The sequence below is a fragment of the Eleutherodactylus coqui genome, chromosome 6 (genome assembly GCF_035609145.1).
Source record: "Eleutherodactylus coqui strain aEleCoq1 chromosome 6, aEleCoq1.hap1, whole genome shotgun sequence".
NCBI lineage: Eukaryota > Metazoa > Chordata > Amphibia > Anura > Eleutherodactylidae > Eleutherodactylus > Eleutherodactylus coqui.
Window position 1 is genome coordinate 31,287,837 of NC_089842.1, and position 25,430 is coordinate 31,313,266.

General features: G+C 44.8%; 1 protein-coding gene across 1 annotated transcript in view; it reads left to right on the forward strand.

Moving 5' to 3' along the window:
* LOC136632006 (phospholipase A2 inhibitor and Ly6/PLAUR domain-containing protein-like) overlaps positions 1 to 4,287 on the forward strand; it is a 63,149-nt gene extending 58,862 nt beyond the window's left edge. The window contains exons 4-5 of the mRNA XM_066606539.1: positions 3,471 to 3,611; positions 3,962 to 4,287. Of these exons, the coding sequence (XP_066462636.1) occupies positions 3,471 to 3,611; positions 3,962 to 4,149 (329 nt within the window). The 3' untranslated portion in view covers positions 4,150 to 4,287. The remainder of the gene's footprint in view (positions 1 to 3,470; positions 3,612 to 3,961) is intronic.
* The last annotated feature ends 21,143 nt before the right edge of the window (positions 4,288 to 25,430 follow it).

Here is a 25,430-nt window from a genome sequence, read left to right on the forward strand (position 1 = left end):
TATTTTTCAACCCCCCTTGTGACCCTGAATTTGGAGTGAATTCTGAAAGCCCCCACCTTTTCAAAACATCTCTTATCTCTCCGCGACTATGAAACACATACTGAATAAGTTTTAGCTTAAACTATTGAAAAAACATTTGAACTCATAATTAACACATATGCTGGGACCTTGCAACATTCATTTTCAACCCCTGTATAAGTAAGAATATACATTAGAAATTACTATATTTCCCTGCCTACTAAGACAGTATAACTAATTAAATTCATTTCAATTCATTGTAAGCAAGCCAAGATATTAACCAAGGATGTTATTGCATTTTCTCTCTCGCTGTTATTTTCCTGACCTTGGAGACTAAACACAAGCTCGCAGCTACATGTCAACAGACTCTTCTCCCCTACAAGCAAGCTCAGCTAACTATTTGCACTACAGTATATATATATATATATATATATATATATATATATATATATATATATATATATATATATATACACACACATATATCCACCTAGTATGGATTATACATATTATCTATTATCTATCTTGTATTATACACATTGCCATCTCTTTCTTTGCCAACAAATCACATGCATTGTAACTTACTTATCGACTTTGCCTGCTCCCCTTATTTCTCTCCCCTACCTAACTGCCAATATAACCTTTAATAGACACTCTCCTGACGCCCTCTTGATCACTTACTGTACTTTTCAACATTTCACTTACGGATACTTTCTTAAAAAAATAATGTGTATATACTTAACTTACTCTGACTGTCTCTCTGCTCCTAGCAAACCTTGGTCTTCCAAGGCACCTCTGGGTCCTAAAGACCTCCCTCCCAGACACCATTTTGTAATCTGCCATGCGGGTCGGTGTCACACATTTTCATTAGAGTTTTCTTACATTTTACAGATTCATCCACACGGCGGCAGCCCTTGAGGGGCTCTATCTTCTTTAATAAGATCTTACGCATATAAGAACATCAATAATAAAAATAACACGCTCCATAGAGTGCATCCTTCTGACCCGAATTGTCAGCCCCTTATATATGGCAATACAACCGAAGGCATCTTCTTCTTATGGAACCAGTCCCAAAGAGTACATCCCTCTCCTCAGCTAAACCATCAACAACTAAACTAACCGAGGGTTCCTCCTTCTGTGAGACAAAATGAAAAGTAAGAGGAAAAAAAATTCTGCAGATACAACAAACAATCAAACAATCTCCGCTATCGCTAAAACGCTACGGACTTCAAAGTACAAATAAACTACAGACTTGTTTCTGGGTGACTGATTGGTGCGCATATCACGGTCAGTGGTCCATGACGGCAAACCCGGAGCCCACACGAGTTACCGTGTAGAACTCTTAACCCAACCCGTCCGGTCACAAACCACAGATAGTCCATCCCGCTGCAAGACTCGCAGTGTAAAACACAACATAAATATATGTTTGTCTTACCTGGAGTTGTAAGTGAGTTGATCAGGCTCGGTTTGCAGCAGGACGGTTTCTCAGTGGCGTGGATCCGGGTGAATTGCGCTGTAAGCTCCTGGTTTTACCGCCGCACGTTCGGGCGCCATTTATGAGGGTTAAAATTCTAAGTACAGCACCAATCGGGCACACCCCACTTGCCCCGTTGCCGGCCGTAAGAAGAGACACCACACAGAGGTCTGGTATAGTTTCTCACACGGGACATGGCTGCGGCTGCCGACGTCGACGTGCTTTTATTACAGATTACATGAGATCTTATACCCTTTGTCCCCTCACCAACACGGGGTGATGGGCTCATAACCATATATGGGCAGTCCGGATTTGCGGACTGAGACAGTGAAAATCATATAACAGTCATTATCTTGATACTGGCGCCTCTGGCTTACGTACAGAAAATCACGTATTCAATTAACTCCAGTACAAAGAATCACCCACTCAATTCTAAGAAGTCCGGATTTCGGCCTAAGACAGTGAAAGTTATGTACATTTGAACATCTTGATATGGGCTTCTGGGAAAACAGCCAAGTACATGCGTCCTTCATGTCTGGTTCGGTGGTTTTCTCTGAATTTCTAGAACATCTCTCTTGAAATATCTGATGTAAGGTGACATAAGTTTTTTTCATTTGGAATTGAATAAAACTTGCATATAGGTATAAAAGCATAAAAAACACATATGGCAATATATATATATACCCTCACAGATGGACTAAAACTCCCACCAGACACCCAGTAAAATTTAAATGGTCAGCTGTAGCCCTAAAAAGGAGCTTTTTTTTTTTTTGGTCACAGAATACAGGCTATATACTGTGTATATCACTTCCCCTCTATCAGTCGCGGAGGCCCTACGCTGTGCGTAAAGTTGACGGCAGACACAGAGCGGTGTAAAAAATTTAGGAATTATTGGCGTACAGTTGGAGGCTGACAGCGGTATTGTAACGCTAACTGCAGCCAGAAAAAAAATTATACTTAAGGCTGCAAACAGGCCTAGCTGTGCAATAGTGATGGACTACAACTCCCATCAGAAAACCTGTAAAATGCACACGGTCACAGGTAGCCCTAAGAAGAAGCTTTTATTTAAAAGTTTTTTTGAAATACAATCCAGGCTATATAGCGTGTATTTGACTTTCCCTCTATCAGGGGCTGTTGCCATACGCTGTGCGTGAAGTTGTCGGCAGACAGAGCAGTGTAAAACATTTTGGAATTATTGGCGTACAGTTGGAGGCTGACAGTGGTTATGTAACGCTAACTGCAGCCAGAAAAAAATTATACGGAAGGCTGAAAAGAGGCCTAGCTGTGCAATAGTGATGGACTACAACTCCCATTAGACAACCTGTAAAATGCACACGGTCACAGGTAGCCCTAAGAAGGACCGTTGAGGTTCTTGTACACAGGATCCTACACTACCACTGTCCCTGCCTCACCAGCACTCTACCTATACTATGTAGTACAGACTGCAGCCTGAGAACGCTATAGGTGTAATGGGGCTGCACGCCCGATATACAAAAAAAAAATGTGCAAAACAGTAATGCTCATGGTCAGATGTGGCCCTAAGAAGGACCGTTGGGATTCTTGTACACAGGATCCTACACTGACACTATCCCTTAATAAGCAGCAGCACTCTCCCTGATCTCTCCCAGTGTGTGTCTATGGCGAGCCACAGGCGGCCCCACTTTAAATACTCGGGGGTCACTTGATCTCGCCAGCCACTCACTGCAGGGGAGTGGGATAGGTCTAGAATGTCACAGGAGGAAGTTGTAATGCCTTCCCTGCATTTCTATTGGCCAGAAAATGGCGCAAAACATTCAGGGAAGGAAATGAAATTGACTCGAACATCGCGTGGTGCTCACCTCCAGTAACGAGCATCTCGAGTACCCTAATACTCGAACGAGCATCAAGCTCGGACGAGTATGCTCGCTCATCTCTAATTATGATTTTTGTATTGTGAAGACAAGTACTCTTTTTATTTCTTTCTCCTGTTCTCTTCTAGTTCCGACAAAAAGCCATAACCCCAATGGAGTGATCTGCCGATCCTGCATTTCTGCCCAATCTACCTCGTGTTACTCCTCAGATACTATCCGATGTACAGGGGATGAGAATATGTGTCTTCTCCAGGGAACAGAAATAACAGGTTTCAATGACTAATTTTTGTACTTTACTTTATTAAGAACCTTTGACTATGATTGATCTCTACATAAGATTTCATACCAACACTAAACTAGTGAACTAAATAGTCCTCGACTGCCCATTTGGGGGCCAGTAAAAGTATTTGCTGTTACTAGCATGGCCAGTTAAAGAAAAAAATTTTCAATTTTCACATGCAAACATCTTCTGGCTTATCGGGTTTTTAAGCGGGGTAGAAAACACACTTGATAAACCTCATTTATGAAAGACATCTGTCAGAAAATCGCAGCAAAGCTTTATTTCCAGGATAATTTACAAGATCTCATATTGTGGTGCTTGAAATCTCTATCTTTTCAGGATTACTGTCAACAGCCATGCGAGGGTGTGCAACAAAGTCCATGTGTGATCTTGGCAGCCAGTCCATTAACACTGGAGGATCAACAATGAAATTTACATTTGCCTGCACCAGTGGCGGCCTAAGTGCCCATAAAGTCGTCCTGACTCCAGCCATTCTGTGTCTTCTACTGATGAAATTGTTCCTCTAACAGTTGTAAAGGATCCTAAAACAAGAGAAGTTTACAGTATGGAATATTTTAGATGGTTCCTTTATGTTGTCTTGTTTTTGTTTCCAATAATCTGCCAAATATCTTAGCTAATACATTAATAAATACTCGTTTGCTGTATTTATTGAATTTTATTCTCTAATTTTACTCTTTCTTCTCAAATGGCTTCCATTAATAATTATAATTCAATAATAATTTGTAAAATTACTAGAGATGAGCAAGCACCAAAATGCTCGGGTGCTCGTTGCTCGAGTCGAACTTTCCGCGATGCTTGAGCGTTCGTTTCGAGTGACGAACCCCATTGAAGTCAATGGGCGACTCGAGCGTTTTTGTATATGACCCATGCTCCACTAAGGTTTTCATTTGTGAAAATCTGCAAAACCCAAGAAAGTGATGGAATCGACACAGAAACGGATAGGGCAGGCGAGGGGCAACATGCTGGGCTGCATTTCAGGTTCCCTGGTCCCACTATTAAGCCACAATAGCGGCAAGAGTGCCCCCCCCTATCAATTTTTACTTCGGACAAACCCTCATTAGCAAGGCACACCTTAGCTAAGAACCACACTACCTCCAACTAAGCACAAGCACTGCCTGCGGGACACACCGCTGCCTCTTCTCCTGGGTTACATGCTGCCCAACCCCCCCACACGACCCTGCATCCACAGCGCACACCAAAGTGTCCCTGCGCAGCCTTCAGCTGCCCTCATGCCACACGCTGGCCTCATAGCCACACCACCCTCATGTCTATTTCTCAGTACATCTGCGATGAGGAGAAACCGGAGGCACACACTGCAGAGGGTTGGCAGGGCCAGGCAGCGACCCTCTTTAAAAGGGGCGGGGTGATAGCCCACAATGCTGTACAGAAGCAATGAGAACTCCAATCCTGTGCCACCTCCGTCAGGAGCTGCACACGTGGGCATAGCAATGGGGAACCCATGTGCCACACACTATTCATTCTGTCAAGGTGTCGCATAACTCAATCCACACTGCAAGGGGAAAGCCATCAGCACTCTGCCCCCTACCCAAGTCAGTCAGTGTCTTTGTGCCAGACAGGTCAAACACCGCGATGGGAACTAAGTGGGCACCAACAGCATAGGAGGGTCCTGGGCAACCCAAGACATGAACAAAAAATAAATCTGAGCGGCCAAACATGGCAGATTTGCACCGCGCCCACGACATAGGCCTCGGCCCACAGCTTCAGCAAATGTAGGCAGGAAGCGGACTTTCACTGCACCCAGGACATAGGCCTCTGCACAAACCCTCAGCAATCGTGGGCCTACAGCGGACTCCTATGCTAGCGTAGTTGTGCACGTCTCATTAGCGCTGTATTGCTCCTGTAGTTTGTCCCATTGCAGTGCCCCGGATAGTAGAGCTAACATCACATTAAATACAGGTGGGCTTCGGCCCACACTGCATGCCGCAGTCAGACTGTTTTTTTTTATAAGTAGACACAGGCAGGTACAACTCCCCTATGTGAAGTCCCTGTGGACCGACAGCATGGATGGCTCCCTGAACCCACCGGCGGTACATAAATAAATCCCATTGCAGTACCCTGCTCAGCAGAGCTAACGTCAGATTAAATATAGGTGGGCTTTCTCAGACCAAACATCTTGTGCTCTGGGTTGATGCAGGGATAGTAGAGCTATCAGAGATTGGTCCTTACCGATCGTTCTAATTAGCTTAATTCTGATCACTTAGGGGCCAAGGAGTGCTGTAACCGAATCCTATTATATGCACTCCTTTTCCTAATATTGGCATGTATAATACTTGGTTTCAGCTGCATATAGGTCCCAACCCATTTTTCCACTCTATCTTAGTGGCTATATTGGGAAGGGAGACCTGCAATGCTAACTAATTAAAAGGATTGACATAGTCCCAGTAATATTTTTAACCTTGGGACTGACAATCTTATAGGCAGTAGTCCTTTTACCTTTGGCCCTATACTAAATGAGACATATTTAACCCCTTGAGTGGTGGGTTTCCTACCACCCTGTCATGCCCACCAGGGCAGGTTTTTTAAAATGGTCTAATCATTGAATTTCAACTAATTTTGCAGTTGCGTCTCAAGAGCCATAACTTTTTCATTTTTCCATTGACATGGCCATATAAGGGCTTGTTTTTTATGGGACAAGTTGTGATTTTTTAAACAGGGGGGAGGAAAAAAAGAAATGGGGAAAAAAGAAAAAAAAGGGGCCATGTCATTAAGGGGTTAAATAATGTATTAACTTCCTTCTCTGGGTCATTACGACGCATGGATACCACATGTGTGATTGTATTTTTGATTTTTTACAAAGTAAAGGGAGACAAGTGTTATTTTTTTTATAATTTTTTAACTTTTTTTTTGTTGTCCCATCCGTACCCCTGATCACATTCCGGGGGTCCAGTGGTGACAGCCCTTTACATGCTGCAGTGACAGCCCTTTACATGCTGCAGTGACAGCCCTTTACATGCTGCAGTCACATAAACTGCAGCATGTAAAGGGTTAACACAGCAGAGATCGGAGGTTTTCTCTGATCTCTGCTGTAAGAGCTGGTACCTAGCTGTCCTCTCACAGCCAGGCAGCAAGCTCTCCCTGTCACAGAGACCATCGGCTTGCTTCTGGCAACCTGTAAACAAAGCAGGAGATTGCCGGCATATCGGCAATATCTTCTGCTGGTTTTTCAAAGCCCTTGCACTGCTCTGTGTGGGTCTGTGCAGGCAGAGCACACTGCCACAGCTCCCATAGTGATACATAGCCCGGAAATCTTCCGGGCTATGTCGCTATGAGCAGTGGAGCTCGTCCCGGAAAATTTCCGGGCGTGCCACTCAAGGGGTTAAGTCTATAAGACAAATGATCATAGGGCATTAACCCCTCGTGTCTTTATCTCAGATTGATGAGTATGAAAACAGCTGAGTTCTAGCGACATGACGGATTATGCATATGTCGACCCTCGACTTTGCCACAGAAAATTATAATAAGTCTCTGGATAAAGCGACATGTCACTCTGAACAAGTTCATCATTAAAACTGTGTAGTCGGCATGACCAGGGGACTAATCTCTAAATGTATAACTAACTACGAAGGGTTACACACTGTATACTCCTGATGAACCACTGCCACCTAGCGGGGAAACGCGTCAAGTAGAAGATTACAGTATTTAAACGTGTATTGAACGTTTGACATTGAAACACAAAAGTTTGATGTTTAAACGAGTATGAAACGTTTGACATCATTACGAGTATAACACTATATTATCAATACAATCATCTCTACGTGAGTCCGCATCACATGAAAGTACGCATTTATGAAGGCCATTATGCCTATCTATAAAGTTTTATGACTTGAAAATAGCTCTATATGAGATTAGAAGCATAAATACATCATCGCAGGCTATCATGCACATTTATGGAGTCTAATATTTAAATATAGGTCCGCGAGTGACTTGTACATCGCTATGTGGATAACAATACGTTTGGTAGACTATTAATTGGATTGGCAGTGCGCCTTTGTGGCATCATATACAGTGCTGAGTCAGTCCTTCCTGTTTCTCACATATTAGCGGTATCCTGTGTGAATTTTACGCTTAGATTGATTTCCCTAATTGCGTCTATTTAGACATCGGAAATCAGTTTTTTTTGCTTTGTTTGTTGCCCATAATCTGTTCTGGTTTTATAAATAATTAATAAAGTTTGAAAGTTTTAAATAATCCTAACTGTGAAGGGCATTACTATATAGAAAATTCTGGGATTTTTTTCTGTCTCTGTGAAGAATATCGACAGACCCCTGTAACATTTCACTAGCTGCAGTATAGGCAGAGCACAGTATCAGTTACATTTCAGTAGTAACAGTATCGATAGACCCCTGTAACATTTCCGTAACAGCAGTATAGGCAGAGCCCAGTATTAGTGGGATCTCAGTAGTAACAGTATAGACAGATAGACAACACCTATGTGGAAAAGCTAGTATTTTCTGAGACAAGAGAGGAGCATTTGATTGCAATGAAAAGGATATTCAAGGTACTGAAAGTCTGCACTCCTCCTCATCTCAAGCTGAAATATGGAAAGGCTTCATTCATATGTTTTCTGTTGTCCATTTCAAAGTGTTAGCAAATAGCAATCCAAGTTTCCGGCTACTACCACGGATCTTTCTTAGGAATTACCAAAGATGATCACAAGTAAAGGCCTCATCATCGGTCAGTCCAAAATCATTCAGGGAGTATGTGGTTCTCAGCTCACCTGCTTCCATTAAGGATCGGTGCCTGCTGCTACTCTGTCCCTTTCCCTGCAAGGAAGCTGTGTTCTATAGTCACCTGTATTCCGACCTCAGCTGTACGCTTATCTTTGGACTTAGCAGTACCAACAAGTTGGAAGCCACCATTGCTCTACCAGTTGGCTGAAAACTTCAGCTATGAATAACGGAATACTACCGCGGTTTTATTTAGTTGGTTTTCGGAATGAGGCCAGAATTAAGTGGGCCGTGGCGGGGGGGGGGGGGGGGGGTCTTTCTTATTGCATCTTTTAAGTTGAAATTCTTGGACTGCTGCCAGACGGGCCACTGCAAAAGCATTGGCCAAGAATGTTTTCATTGTTGGAGTAGGGGGATGTTTTTGAGGCAGTACGTGTCCTGTCCACATGTCCGTGGTTATATGCACCTTCCCAGTAACCGCGTTGCTGAAAAATTGGCGCCCCTGGGGACCTAGTAGCGCGGCCTGGCCACCATCATGTCTTTGGGAAGCCTCCGTTTCCACAACCCTGTAACATAGCAGTAGCAGCAGTATATCAGCAGAGCCCAGAATTAGTAACATTTCAGTGGTAACAGTATAGGCAGACCCCAGTAACATTTCATTAGCAGCAGTAGGGACAGACCCCAGTAACATTTCATTTGCAGCAGTATAAACAGACCCCAGTAACATTTCAGTAGTTTCAGTAGGGACATGCCCCCGTAACATTTCAGTTCCAGCAGTGCAAACAGACCCCAGTAACATTTTAGTTGCAGCAGTGCAGACAGACCCCAGTAACATTTCATTTGCAGCAGTGCAGACAGACCGCAGTAACATTTCAGTAGTATCATTAGGGACAGGCCCCAGTAACATTTCAGTAGCAACAGTATAGACAGACCCCAGTAACATTTCAGTAGTATCAGTAGCTACAGACCCCAGTAACATTTCATTTGCAGCAGTGCAGCCAGACCCCAGTAACATTTCAGTTCCAGCAGTGCAGACAGACCCCAGTAACATTTCAGTAATATAATTAGCCACAGGCCCCAGTAACATTTCAGTTCCAGCAGTGCAGACAGACCCCAATAACATTTCAGTAGTATCATTAGGGACAGGCCCCAGTAACATTTCAGTAGCAACAGTATAGACAGACCCCAGTAACATATTAGTAGTATCAGTAGGGACAGGCCCCAGTAACATTTCAGTTCCAGCAGTGCAGACAGACCCCAGTAACATTTCAGTAGTATCATTAGGGACATGCCCCAGTAACATTTCCGTAGCAACAGTGTAGACAGACCCCAGTAACATTTCAGTAGTATCAGTAGGGACAGGCCCCAGTTACATTTCAGTTCCAGCAGTGCAGACAGACCCCAGTAGCATTTCAGTTACGACAGTGCAGACAGACCCCAGTAACATTTCATTTGCAGCAGTGCTGGCAGACCCCAGTAACATTTCAGTAGCAACAGTATAGACAGACCCCAGTAACATTTCAGTAGTATCAGTAGCGACAGACCCCAGTAACATTTGAGTAGTATCAGTAGGACAGGCCCCAGTAACATTTCATTTGCAGCAGTGCAGACAGACCCCAGTAACATTTCAGTTCCAGCAGTGCAGACAGACCCCAGTAATATTTCAGTAGAATGATTAGGGACAGGCCACAGTAACATTTCAGTAGCAACTGTATAGACAGACACCAGTCACATATCAGTAGTGTCAGTAGGGACAGGCAGACCCCAGTAACATTTCAGTTCCTGCAGTACAGACAGACCCCAGTAACATTTCAGTTCCAGCAGTGCAGACAGACCCCAGTAACATTTCAGTTCCAGCAGTGCAGACAGACCCCAGTAATATTTCAGTAGAATGATTAGGGACAGGCCCCAGTAACATTTCAGTAGCAACTGTATAGACAGACACCAGTCACATATCAGTGGTGTCAGTAGGGACAGGCCCCAGTAACATTTCAGTTCCAGCAGTGCAGACAGACCCCAGTAACATTTCAGTTCCAGCAGTGCAGACAGACCCCAGTAACAATTCAGTAGTATCATTAGGGACATGCCCCAGTAACATTTCAGTAGCAACAGTATAGACAGACCCCAGTAACATTTCAGTAGTATCAGTAGGGACAGGCCCCAAAACCATTTCAGTTCCAGCAGTGCAGACAGACCCCAGTAACATTTCATTTGCAACAGTGCAGACAGACCCCAGTAACATTTCAGTAGCAACAGTATAGACAGACCCCAGTAACATTTCTGTAGCAGAAGTATAGACAGACCCCAGTAACATTTCAGTAGTATCAGTATCGACAGACCCCAGTAACATTTCAGTAGTATCAGTAGGACACGCCCCAGTAACATTTCAGTTCCAGCAATGCAGACAGACCCCAGTAACATTTCAGTTCCAGCAGTGCAGACAGACACCAGTAATATTTCACTAGAATGATAAGGGACAGGCCCCAGTAACATTTCAGTAGCAACTGTATAGACAGACACCAGTCACATATCAGTAGTGTCAGTAGGGACAGGCCCCAGAAACATTTCAGTACCAGCAGTGCAGACAGACCCCAGTAACATATCAGTTCCAGCAGTGCAGACAGACCCCAGTAACATTTCAGTAGTATCATTAGGGACAAGACCCAGTAACATTTCAGTAGCAACAGTATAGACAGACCCCAGTAACATTTCAGTAGTTTCAGTAGGGACAGGCCCCAAAACCATTTCAGTTCCAGCAGTGCAGACAGACCCCAGTAACATTTCAGTTCCAGCAGTGCAGACAGACCCCAGTAATATTTCAGTAGTATCAGTAGGGACAGGCCCCAATAACATTTCAGTTCCAGCAGTGCAGACAGACCGCAGTAACATTTCAGTTCCAGCAGTGCAGACAGACCCCAGTAGCATTTCAGTTCCAGCAGTGTGGACAGACCCCACTACTATTTCAGTAGAATGATTAGGGGCAGGCCCCAGTAACATTTCAGTAGCAACAGTATAGACATACACCAGTAACATTTCAGTAGTATCAGTAGGAACAGACCCCAGTAACATTTCAGTTCCAGCTGTGCAGACAGACCCCAGTAGCATTTCATTTGCAGCATGCAGACAGACCGCAGTAATATTTCATTTGCAGCAGTGCAGACAGACCCCAGTAACATTTCAGTAGTATCATTAGGGACAGGCACCAGTAACATTTCAGTAGTAACAGTATAGACAGACACCAGTAACATTTCAGTAGCAACAGTATAGACAGGCCCCAGTAACATTTCAGTAGTATCAGTAGGGACAGACCCCAGTAACATTTCAGTAGTATCAATAGGGACAGGCCCCAGTAACATTTCAGTACCAGCAGTGCAGACAGACCCCAGTAACATATCAGTTCCAGCAGTGCAGACAGACCCCAGTAACATTTCAGTAGTATCATTAGGGACAAGCCCCAGTAACATTTCAGTAGCAACAGTATAGACAGACCCCAGTAACATTTCAGTAGTATCAGTAGTGCAGACAGGCCCCAAAACCATTTCAGTTCCAGCAGTGCAGACAGACCCCAGTAACATTTCAGTTCCAGCAGTGCAGACAGAGTCCAGTAACATTTCAGTAGTATCAGTAGGGACAGGCCCCAATAACATTTCAGTTCCAGCAGTGCAGACAGACCCCAGTAACATTTCAGTTCCAGCAGTGCAGACAGACCCCAGTAACATTTCAGTTCCAGCAGTGCGGACAGACCCCACTACTATTTCAGTAGAATGATTAGGGACAAGCCCCAGTAACATTTCAGTAGCAACAGTATAGACAGACCACAGTAACATTTCAGTAGTATCAGTAGTGCAGACAGGCCCCAAAACCATTTCAGTTCCATCAGTGCAGACAGACCCCAGTAACATTTCAGTTCCAGCAGTGCAGACAGAGTCCAGTAACATTTCAGTAGTATCAGTAGGGACAGGCCCCAATAACATTTCAGTTCCAGCAGTGCAGACAGACCCCAGTAACATTTCAGTTCCAGCAGTGCAGACAGACCCCAGTAACATTTCAGTTCCAGCAGTGCAGACAGACCGCAGTAACATTTCAGTTCAGGCAGTGCAGACGGACCCCAGTAACATTTCAGTAGTATCAGTAGGGACAGGCCCCAATAGCATTGCAGTTCCAGCAGTGCAGACAGACCCCAGTAACATTTCAGTTCCATAAGTGCGGACAGACCAAACTACTATTTCAGTAGAATGATTAGGGGCAGGCCCCAGTAACATTTCAGTAGCAACAGTATAGACAGACACCAGTAACATTTCAGTAGTATCAGTAGAGACAGACCCCAGTAACATTTCAGTTCCAGCTGTGCAGACAGACCCCAGTAAAATTTAATTTGCAGCATACAGACATACGCCAGTATTATTTCATTTGCAGCATTGCAGACAGACTCCAGTAACATTTCAGTAGTATCATTAGGGACAGGCCCCAGTAACATTTCCGTAGTAACAGTATAGACAGACACCAGTAACATTTCAGTAGCAACAGTATAGACAGACCCCAGTAACATTTCAGTAGTATCAGTATTGACAGACCCCTGTAACATTTCAGTAGTATCAGTAGTGACAGACCCGAGTAACATTTCAGTAGTATCAGTAGAACAGGCCCCAGTAACATTTCAGTACCAGCAGTGCAGACAGACCCCAGTAATATTTCAGTAGAATGATAAGGGACAGGCCCCAGTAACATTTCATTAGCAACTGTATAGACAGACACCAGTCACATATCAGTAGTGTCAGTAGGAACAGGCCCCAGTAACATTTCAGTTCCAGCAGTGCAGACAGACCCCAGTAACATATCAGTTCCAGCAGTGCAGACAGACCCCAGTAACATTTCAGTAGTATCATTAGGGACAAGCCCCAGTAACATTTTAGTAGCAACAGTATAGACAGACCCCAGTAACATTTCAGTAGTATTAGTAGGACAGGCCCCAAAACCATTTCAGTTCCAGCAGTGCAGACAGACCCCAGTAACATTTCAGTTCCAGCAGTGCAGACAGACCCCAGTAACATTTCAGTAGTATCAGTAGGGACAGGCCCCAATAACATTTCAGTTCCAGCAGTGCAGACAGACCCCAGTAACATTTCAGTTCCAGCAGTGCAGACAGACCCCAGTAGCATTTCAGTTCCAGCAGTGTGGACAGACCCCACTACTATTTCAGTAGAATGATTAGGGGCAGGCCCCAGTAACATTTCAGTAGCAACAGTATAGACATACACCAGTAACATTTCAGTAGTATCAGTAGGAACAGACCCCAGTAACATTTCAGTTCCAGCTGTGCAGACAGACCCCAGTAGCATTTCATTTGCAGCATGCAGACAGACCCCAGTAATATTTCATTTGCAGCAGTGCAGACAGACCCCAGTAACATTTCAGTAGTATCATTAGGGACAGGCACCAGTAACATTTCAGTAGTAACAGTATAGACAGACACCAGTAACATTTCAGTAGCAACAGTATAGACAGGCCCCAGTAACATTTCAGTAGTATCAGTAGGGACAGACCCCAGTAACATTTCAGTAGTATCAATAGGGACAGGCCCCAGTAACATTTCAGTACCAGCAGTGCAGACAGACCCCAGTAACATATCAGTTCCAGCAGTGCAGACAGACCCCAGTAACATTTCAGTAGTATCATTAGGGACAAGCCCCAGTAACATTTCAGTAGCAACAGTATAGACAGACCCCAGTAACATTTCAGTAGTATCAGTAGTGCAGACAGGCCCCAAAACCATTTCAGTTCCAGCAGTGCAGACAGACCCCAGTAACATTTCAGTTCCAGCAGTGCAGACAGAGTCCAGTAACATTTCAGTAGTATCAGTAGGGACAGGCCCCAATAACATTTCAGTTCCAGCAGTGCAGACAGACCCCAGTAACATTTCAGTTCCAGCAGTGCAGACAGACCCCAGTAACATTTCAGTTCCAGCAGTGCGGACAGACCCCACTACTATTTCAGTAGAATGATTAGGGACAAGCCCCAGTAACATTTCAGTAGCAACAGTATAGACAGACCACAGTAACATTTCAGTAGTATCAGTAGTGCAGACAGGCCCCAAAACCATTTCAGTTCCATCAGTGCAGACAGACCCCAGTAACATTTCAGTTCCAGCAGTGCAGACAGAGTCCAGTAACATTTCAGTAGTATCAGTAGGGACAGGCCCCAATAACATTTCAGTTCCAGCAGTGCAGACAGACCCCAGTAACATTTCAGTTCCAGCAGTGCAGACAGACCCCAGTAACATTTCAGTTCAGGCAGTGCAGACGGACCCCAGTAACATTTCAGTAGTATCAGTAGGGACAGGCCCCAATAGCATTGCAGTTCCAGCAGTGCAGACAGACCCCAGTAACATTTCAGTTCCATAAGTGCGGACAGACCAAACTACTATTTCAGTAGAATGATTAGGGGCAGGCCCCAGTAACATTTCAGTAGCAACAGTATAGACAGACACCAGTAACATTTCAGTAGTATCAGTAGAGACAGACCCCAGTAACATTTCAGTTCCAGCTGTGCAGACAGACCCCAGTAAAATTTAATTTGCAGCATACAGACATACGCCAGTAATATTTCATTTGCAGCATTGCAGACAGACTCCAGTAACATTTCAGTAGTATCATTAGGGACAGGCCCCAGTAACATTTCCGTAGTAACAGTATAGACAGACACCAGTAACATTTCAGTAGCAACAGTATAGACAGACCCCAGTAACATTTCAGTAGTATCAGTATTGACAGACCCCTGTAACATTTCAGTAGTATCAGTAGTGACAGACCCGAGTAACATTTCAGTAGTATCAGTAGAACAGGCCCCAGTAACATTTCAGTACCAGCAGTGCAGACAGACCCCAGTAATATTTCAGTAGAATGATAAGGGACAGGCCCCAGTAACATTTCATTAGCAACTGTATAGACAGACACCAGTCACATATCAGTAGTGTCAGTAGGAACAGGCCCCAGTAACATTTCAGTTCCAGCAGTGCAGACAGACCCCAGTAACATATCAGTTCCAGCAGTGCAGACAGACCCCAGTAACATTTCAGTAGTATCATTAGGGACAAGCCCCAGTAACATTTTAGTAGCAACAGTATAGACAGACCCCAGTAACATTTCAGTAGTATTAGTAGGACAGGCCCCAAAACCATTTCAGTTCCAGCAGTGCAGACAGACCCCAGTAACATTTCAGTTCCAGCAGTGCAGACAGACCCCAGTAACATTTCAGTAGTATCATTAGGGACATGCCCCAGTAACATTTCATTAGCAACAGTATAGACAGACCCCAGTAACATTTCAGTAGTATCAGTAGGACAGGCCCCAAAACCATTTCAGTTCCAGCAGTGCAGACAGACCCCAGTAACATTTCAGTTCCAGCAGTGCCGACAGACCCCAGTAACATTTTAGTAGTATCAGTAGGGACAGACCCCAGTAACATTTCAGTTCCAGCAGTGCGGACAGACCCCAGTAATATTTTAGTAGAATGATTAGGGACAGGTCCCTGTAACATTTCAGTAGCAACAGTATTGACAGACACCAGTAACATTTCAGTAGTATCAGTAGGGATAGGCAGACCCCAGTAACATTTCAGTTTCAGCATTACAGACAGACCCCAGTAACATTTCATTTCCAGCAGTGCAGACAGACCCCAGTAACATTTCATTTGCAGCAGTGCAGACCGACCCCACTAGCATTTCAGTAGTATCATTAGGGACAGGTCCCAGTAACATTTCAGTAGCAACAGTACAGACAGACCCCAGTAACATTTCAATAGTATCAGTAGCGACAGGCCCCAGTAAAATTTCAGTGCCAGCAGTGCAGACAGACCCCAGTAGCATTTCAGTTCCAGCAGTGCAGACAGACCCCAGTAATATTTCAGTAGAATGATTAGCGACAGGCCCCAGTAACATTTCAGTAGCAACAGTATGGACAGACCCCAGTAACATTTCAGTTCCAGCAGTGCAGACAGACCCCAGTAACATTTCAGTAGTATCATTAGGGACATGCCCCAGTAGCATTTCATTTCCAGAAGTGCAGACAGACCCCAGTAACATTTCAGTTCCAGCAGTGCAGACAGACCCCAGTAACATTTCATTTGCAGCAGTGCAGACAGACCCCAGTAACATTTCAGTAGCAATAGTATAGACAGACCCCATTAACATTTCTGTAGCAGAAGTATAGACAGACCCCAGTAACATTTCAGTAGTATCAGTAGCGACAGACCCGAGTAACATTTCAGTAGTATCAGTAGAACAGGCCCCAGTAACATTTCAGTTCCAGCAGTGCAGACAGACCCCAGTAACATTTCAGTTCCAGCAGTGCAGATAGACCCCAGTAATATTTCAGTAGAATGATAAGGGACAGGCCCCAGTAACATTTCATTAGCAACTGTATAGGCAGACACCAGTCACATATCAGTAGTGTCAGTAGGGACAGGCCCCAGTAACATTTCAGTTCCAGCAGTGCAGACAGACCCCAGTAACATTTCAGTAGTATCATTAGGGACAAGCCCCAGTAACATTTCAGTAGCAACAGTATAAACAGACCCCAATAACATTTCAGTAGTATTAGTAGGGACAGGCCCCAGAAACATTTCAGTTCCAGCAGTGCAGACAGGCCCCAGTAACATTTCATTTGCAGCAGTGCAGACCGACCCCAGTAGCATTTCATTTGCAGCAGTGCAGACAGACCCCAGTAACATTTCAGTAGTATCATTAGGGACATGCCCCAGTAACATTTCATTAGCAACAGTATAGACAGACCCCAGTAACATTTCAATAGTATCAGTAGGACAGGCCCCAGTACAATTTCAGTTCCAGCAGTGCAGACAGACCCCAGTAACATTTCCGTTCCAGCTGTGCAGACAGACCCCAGTAACATTTAATTTACAGCATGCAGACATACCCCAGTAATATTTCATTTGCAGCAGTGCAGACAGACCCCAGTAACATTTCAGTAGTATCATTAGAGACAGGCCCCAGTAACATTTCAGTAGTAACAGTACAGACAGACAACAGTAACATTTCAGTAGAAACAGTATAGACAGACCCCAGTAACATTTCAGTAGTATCAGTAGGGACATACCCCAGTAACATTTCAGTAGTATCAATAGGGACAGGCCCCAGTACAATTTCAGTTCCAGCAGTGCAGACACAACGCAGCAACATTTCAGTTCCAGCAGTGCGGACAGACAGGGGTCTATTTTTGTAGAATGATTAGGGACAGGTCCCAGTAACATTTCAGTAGCAACAGTATAGACAGACACCAGTGACATTTCAGTAGTATCAGTAGGGACAGGCAGACCCCAGCAACATTTCAGTTCCAGCAGTGCAGACAGACCCCAGCAACATTTCAGTTCCAGCAGTGCAGACAGACCCCAGTAATATTTTAGTAGAATGATTAGGGACAGGTCCGAGTAACATTTCAGTAGCAACAGCATAGAGAGACACCAGTAACATTTCAGTAGTATCAGTAGGGACAGGCAGACCCCAGTAACATTTCAGTTCCAGCAGTACAGACAGACCCCAGTAACATTTCAGTTCCAGCAGTGCAGACAGGCCCCAGTAACATTTCATTTGCAGCAGTGCAGACCGACCCCAGTAGCATTTCATTTGCAGCAGTGCAGACAGACCCCAGTAACATTTCAATAGTATCCTTAGGGACAGGTCCCAGTAACATTTCAGTAGCAACAGTATAGACAGACCCCAGTAACATTTCAGTACAAAACAGTACAGACAGACCCCAGTAACATTTCAATAGTATCAGTAGGGACAGGCCCCAGTAACATTTCAGTTCCAGCAGTGCAGGCAGACCTCAGTAACGTTTCAGTGCCAGCAGTGCAGACAGACCCCAGTCGCATTTAAGTTCCAGCAGTGCAGACAGACCCCAGTAATATTTCAGTAGAATGATTAGGGACATGCCCCAGTAACATTTCAGTAGCAACAGTATAGACAGACCCCAGTAACATTTCAGTAGTATCGGTAGAGACAGGCATACCCCAGTAACATTTCAGTTCCTGCAGTACAGACAGACCCCAGTAACATTTCAATTCCAGCAGTGCAGACAGACCCCAGTAACATTTCAGTAGTATCAGTAGAGACAGACCCCAGTAACATTTCAGTTTCAGCTGTGCAGACAGACCCCAGTAGCATTTAATTTGCAGCATGCAGACATACCCCAGTAATATTTCATTTGCAGCAGTGCAGACAGACCCCAGTAACATTTCAGTAGTATCATTAGAGACAGGCCCCAGTAACATTTCAGTAGTAACAGTATAGACAGACACCAGTAACATTTCAGTAGCAACAGTATAGACAGACCCCAGTAACATTTCAGTAGTATCAGTAGGGACAGACCCCAGTAACATTTCAGTAGTATCAGTAGGGACAGGCCCCAGTACAATTTCTGTTCCAGCAGTGCAGACAGACCCCAGCAACATTTCAGTTCCAGCAGTGCAGACAGACCCCAGTAACATTTCAGTTCCAGCAGTGCGGACAGACCCCACTACTATTTCAGTAGAATGATTAGGGACAGGTCCCAGTAACATTTCAGTAGCAACAGTATAGACAGACACCAGTAACATTTCAGTAGTATCAGTAGGGACAGGCAGACCCTAGTAACATTTCAGTTCCAGCAGTACAGACAGACCCCAGTATCATTTCAGTTCCAGCAGTGCAGACAGACCCCAGTAACATTTCATTTGCAGCAGTGCAGACCGACAACAGTAGCTTTTCATTTGCAGCAGTGCAGACAGACCCCAGTAACATTTCAATAGTATCATTAGGGACAGGTCCCAGTAACATTTCAGTAGCAACAGTATAGACAGACCCCAGTAACATTTCAGTAGCAACAGTACAGACAGACCCCAGTAACATTTCAATAGTATCAGTATAGACAGGCCCCAGTAACATTTCAGTTCAAGCTGTGCAGGCAGACCCCAGTAACATTTCAGTTCCAGCATTGCAGGCAGACCCCAGTAACATTTCAGTGCCAGCAGTGCAGACAGACCCCAGTAGCATTTAAGTTCCAGTAGTGCAGACAGACCCCAAAAATATTTCAGTAGAATTATTAGGGACATGCCCCAGTAACATTTCAGTAGCAACAGTATAGAGAGACCCTAGTAACATTTCAGTAGTATCAGTAGAGACAGGCAGACCCCAGTAACATTTCAGTTCCAGCAGTACAGACAGACCCCAGTAACATTTCAGTTCCAGCAGTGCAGACAGACCCCAGTAACATTTCAGTTCCAGCAGTGTAGACAGACCCCACTAATATTTCAGTAGAATGATTAGGGACAGGCACCAGTAACATTTCAGTAGCAACAGTATAGATAGACCCCAGTAACATTTCAGTTCCAGCAGTGCAGACCGACCCCAGTAACATTTCATTTGCAGCAGTGCAGACAGACCCCAGTAACATTTCAGTAGTATCATTAGGGACAGGTCCCAGTAACATTTCAGTAGCAAAAGTATAGACAGACCTTAGTAACATTTCAGTAGCAACAGTATAGACAGACCCCAGTAACATTTCAGTAGTGTCAGTAGGGACAGGCCCCAGTAACATTTCAGTAGTATCAGTAGGGACAGGCCCCAATAGCATTTCAGTTCCAGCAGTTCAGACAGACCCCAGTAACATTTCAGTTCCAGCAGTGCAGACAGACCCCAGTAACATTTCAGTTCCAGCAGTGCGGACACACCCCTCTACTATTTCAGTAGAATGATTAGGGGCAGGCCCCAGTAACATTTCAGTAGCAACAGTATAGACAGACACCAGTAACATTTCAGTAGTATCAGTAGAGACAGACCCCAGTAACATTTCCGTTCCAGCTGTGCAGACAGACCCCAGTAACATTTAATTTGCAGCATGCAGACAGACCCCAGTAATATTTCATTTGCAGCAGTGCAGACAGACCCCAGTAACATTTCAGTAGTATCATTAGAGACAGGCCCCAGTAACATTTCAGTAGTAACAGTACAGACAGACAACAGTAACATTTCAGTAGAAACAGTATAGACAGACCCCAGTAACATTTCAGTAGTATCAGTAGGGACATACCCCAGTAACATTTCAGTAGTATCAATAGGGACAGGCCCCAGTACAATTTCAGTTCCAGCAGTGCAGACACACCCCAGCAACATTTCAGTTCCAGCAGTGCGGACAGACAGGGGTCTATTTTTGTAGAATGGTTAGGGACAGGTCCCAGTAACATTTCAGTAGCAACAGTATAGACTGACACCAGTGACATTTCAGTAGTATCAGTAGGGACAGGCAGACCCCAGCAACATTTCAGTTCCAGCAGTGCAGACAGACCCCAGCAACATTTCAGTTCCAGCAGTGCAGACGGACCCCAGTAATATTTTAGTAGAATGATTAGGGACAGGTCCCAGTAACATTTCAGTAGCAACAGTACAGAGAGACACCAGTAACATTTCAGTAGTATCAGTAGGGACAGGCAGACCCCAGTAACATTTCAGTTCCAGCAGTACAGACAGACCCCAGTAACATTTCAGTTCCAGCAGTGCAGACAGGCCCCAGTAACATTTCATTTGCAGCAGTGCAGACCGACCCCAGTAGCATTTCATTTGCAGCAGTGCAGACAGACCCCAGTAACATTTCAATAGTATCCTTAGGGACAGGTCCCAGTAACATTTCAGTAGCAACAGTATAGACAGACCCCAGTAACATTTCAGTAGCAACAGCACAGAGAGACACCAGTAACATTTCAGTAGTATCAGTAGGGACAGGCAGACCCCAGTAACATTTCAGTTCCAGCAGTACAGACAGACCCCAGTAACATTTCAGTTCCAGCAGTGCAGACAGGCCCCAGTAACATTTCATTTGCAGCAGTGCAGACCGACCCCAGTAGCATTTCATTTGCAGCAGTGCAGACAGACCCCAGTAACATTTCAATAGTATCCTTAGGGACAGGTCCCAGTAACATTTCAGTAGCAACAGTATAGACAGACCCCAGTAACATTTCAGTAGCAACAGCACAGACAGACCCCAGTAACATTTCAATAGTATCAGTAGGGACAGGCCCCAGTAACATTTCAGTTCCAGCAGTGCAGGCAGACCTCAGTAACGTTTCAGTGCCAGCAGTGCAGACAGACCCCAGTCGCATTTAAGTTCCAGCAGTGCAGACAGACCCCAGTAATATTTCAGTAGAATGATTAGGGACATGCCCCAGTAACATTTCAGTAGCAACAGTATAGACAGACCCCAGTAACATTTCAGTAGTATCGGTAGAGACAGGCATACCCCAGTAACATTTCAGTTCCTGCAGTACAGACAGACCCCAGTAACATTTCAATTCCAGCAGTGCAGACAGACCCCAGTAACATTTCAGTAGTATCAGTAGAGACAGACCCCAGTAACATTTCAGTTCCAGCTGCGCAGACAGACCCCAGTAGCATTTAATTTGCAGCATGCAGACATACCCCAGTAATATTTCATTTGCAGCAGTACAGACAGGCCCAGTAACATTTCAGTAGTATCATTAGAGACAGGCCCCAGTAACATTTCAGTAGTAATAGTATAGACAGACACCAGTAACATTTCAGTAGCAACAGTATAGACAGACCCCAGTAACATTTCAGTAGTATCAGTAGGTACAGACCCCAGTAACATTTCAGTAGTATCAGTAGGGACAGGCCCCAGTACAATTTCTGTTCCAGCAGTGCAGACAGACCCCAGCAACATTTCAGTTCCAGCAGTGCAGACAGACCCCAGTAACATTTCAGTAGTATCAGTAGAGACAGGCCCCAGTACAATTTCAGTTCCAGCAGTGCAGACAGACCCCAGCAACATTTCAGTTGCAGCAGTGCAGACAGACCCCAGCAACATTTCAGTTCCAGCAGTGCGGACAGACCCCAGTAATATTTTAGTAGAATGATTAGGGACAGGTCCCAGTAACATTTCAGTAGCAACAGTATAGACAGACACCAGTAACATTTCAGTAGTATCAGTAGGAACAGGCAGACCCCAGTAACATTTCAGTTCCAGCAGTACAGACAGACCCCAGTATCATTTCAGTTCCAGCAGTGCAGACAGACCCCAGTAACATTTCATTTGCAGCAGTGCAGACCGACAACAGTAGCTTTTCATTTGCAGCAGTGCAGACAGACCCCAGTAACATTTCAATAGTATCATTAGGGACAGGTCCCAGTAACATTTCAGTAGCAACAGTATAGACAGACCCCAGTAACATTTCAGTAGCAACAGTACAGACAGACCCCAGTAACATTTCAATAGTATCAGTAGAGACAGGCCCCAGTAACATTTCAGTTCCAGCAGTGCAGGCAGACCCCAGTAACGTTTCAGTGCCAGCAGTGCAGACAGACCCCAGTAGCATTTAAGTTCCAGTAGTGCAGACAGACCCCAAAAATATTTCAGTAGAATGATTAGGGACATGCCCCAGTAACATTTCAGTAGCAACAGTATAGACAGACCCTAGTAACATTTCAGTAGTATCAGTAGAGACAGGCAGACCCCAGTAACATTTCAGTTCCAGCAGTACAGACAGACCCCAGTAACATTTCAGTTCCAGCAGTGCAGACAGACCCCAGCAACATTTCAGTTCCAGCAGTGCAGACAGACCCCAGTAACATTTCAGTTCCAGCAGTGCGGACAGACCCCACTACTATTTCAGTAGAATGATTAGGGGCAGGCCCCAGTAACATTTCTGTAGCAAAAGTATAGACAGACACCAGTAACATTTCAGTAGTATCAGTAGCGACAGACCCCAGTAACATTTCAGTAGTATCAGTAGAGACAGGCCCCAGTACAATTTCAGTTCCAGCAGTGCAGACAGACCCCAGCAACATTTCAGTTGCAGCAGTGCAGACAGACCCCAGCAACATTTCAGTTCCAGCAGTGCGGACAGACCCCAGTAATATTTTAGTAGAATGATTAGGGACAGGTCCCAGTAACATTTCAGTAGCAACAGTATAGACAGACACCAGTAACATTTCAGTAGTATCAGTAGGGACAGGCAGACCCCAGTAACATTTCAGTTCCAGCAGTGCAGACACACCCCAGCAACATTTCAGTTCCAGCAGTGCGGACAGACAGGGGTCTATTTTTGTAGAATGGTTAGGGACAGGTCCCAGTAACATTTCAGTAGCAACAGTATAGACTGACACCAGTGACATTTCAGTAGTATCAGTAGGGACAGGCAGACCCCAGCAACATTTCAGTTCCAGCAGTGCAGACAGACCCCAGCAACATTTCAGTTCCAGCAGTGCAGACGGACCCCAGTAATATTTTAGTAGAATGATTAGGGACAGGTCCCAGTAACATTTCAGTAGCAACAGTACAGAGAGACACCAGTAACATTTCAGTAGTATCAGTAGGGACAGGCAGACCCCAGTAACATTTCAGTTCCAGCAGTACAGACAGACCCCAGTAACATTTCAGTTCCAGCAGTGCAGACAGGCCCCAGTAACATTTCATTTGCAGCAGTGCAGACCGACCCCAGTAGCATTTCATTTGCAGCAGTGCAGACAGACCCCAGTAACATTTCAATAGTATCCTTAGGGACAGGTCCCAGTAACATTTCAGTAGCAACAGTATAGACAGACCCCAGTAACATTTCAGTAGCAACAGTACAGACAGACCCCAGTAACATTTCAATAGTATCAGTAGGGACAGGCCCCAGTAACATTTCAGTTCCAGCAGTGCAGGCAGACCTCAGTAACGTTTCAGTGCCAGCAGTGCAGACAGACCCCAGTCGCATTTAAGTTCCAGCAGTGCAGACAGACCCCAGTAATATTTCAGTAGAATGATTAGGGACATGCCCCAGTAACATTTCAGTAGCTACAGTATAGACAGACCCCAGTAACATTTCAGTAGTATCGGTAGAGACAGGCATACCCCAGTAACATTTCAGTTCCTGCAGTACAGACAGACCCCAGTAACATTTCAATTCCAGCAGTGCAGACAGACCCCAGTAACATTTCAGTAGTATCAGTAGAGACAGACCCCAGTAACATTTCAGTTCCAGCTGCGCAGACAGACCCCAGTAGCATTTAATTTGCAGCATGCAGACATACCCCAGTAATATTTCATTTGCAGCAGTACAGACAGGCCCAGTAACATTTCAGTAGTATCATTAGAGACAGGCCCCAGTAACATTTCAGTAGTAATAGTATAGACAGACACCAGTAACATTTCAGTAGCAACAGTATAGACAGACCCCAGTAACATTTCAGTAGTATCAGTAGGGACAGACCCCAGTAACATTTCAGTAGTATCAGTAGGGACAGGCCCCAGTACAATTTCTGTTCCAGCAGTGCAGACAGACCCCAGCAACATTTCAGTTCCAGCAGTGCAGACAGACCCCAGTAACATTTCAGTAGTATCAGTAGAGACAGGCCCCAGTACAATTTCAGTTCCAGCAGTGCAGACAGACCCCAGCAACATTTCAGTTGCAGCAGTGCAGACAGACCCCAGCAACATTTCAGTTCCAGCAGTGCGGACAGACCCCAGTAATATTTTAGTAGAATGATTAGGGACAGGTCCCAGTAACATTTCAGTAGCAACAGTATAGACAGACACCAGTAACATTTCAGTAGTATCAGTAGGGACAGGCAGACCCCAGTAACATTTCAGTTCCAGCAGTACAGACAGACCCCAGTATCATTTCAGTTCCAGCAGTGCAGACAGACCCCAGTAACATTTCATTTGCAGCAGTGCAGACCGACAACAGTAGCTTTTCATTTGCAGCAGTGCAGACAGACCCCAGTAACATTTCAATAGTATCATTAGGGACAGGTCCCAGTAACATTTCAGTAGCAACAGTATAGACAGACCCCAGTAACATTTCAGTAGCAACAGTACAGACAGACCCCAGTAACATTTCAATAGTATCAGTAGAGACAGGCCCCAGTAACATTTCAGTTCCAGCAGTGCAGGCAGACCCCAGTAACGTTTCAGTGCCAGCAGTGCAGACAGACCCCAGTAGCATTTAAGTTCCAGTAGTGCAGACAGACCCCAAAAATATTTCAGTAGAATGATTAGGGACATGCCCCAGTAACATTTCAGTAGCAACAGTATAGACAGACCCTAGTAACATTT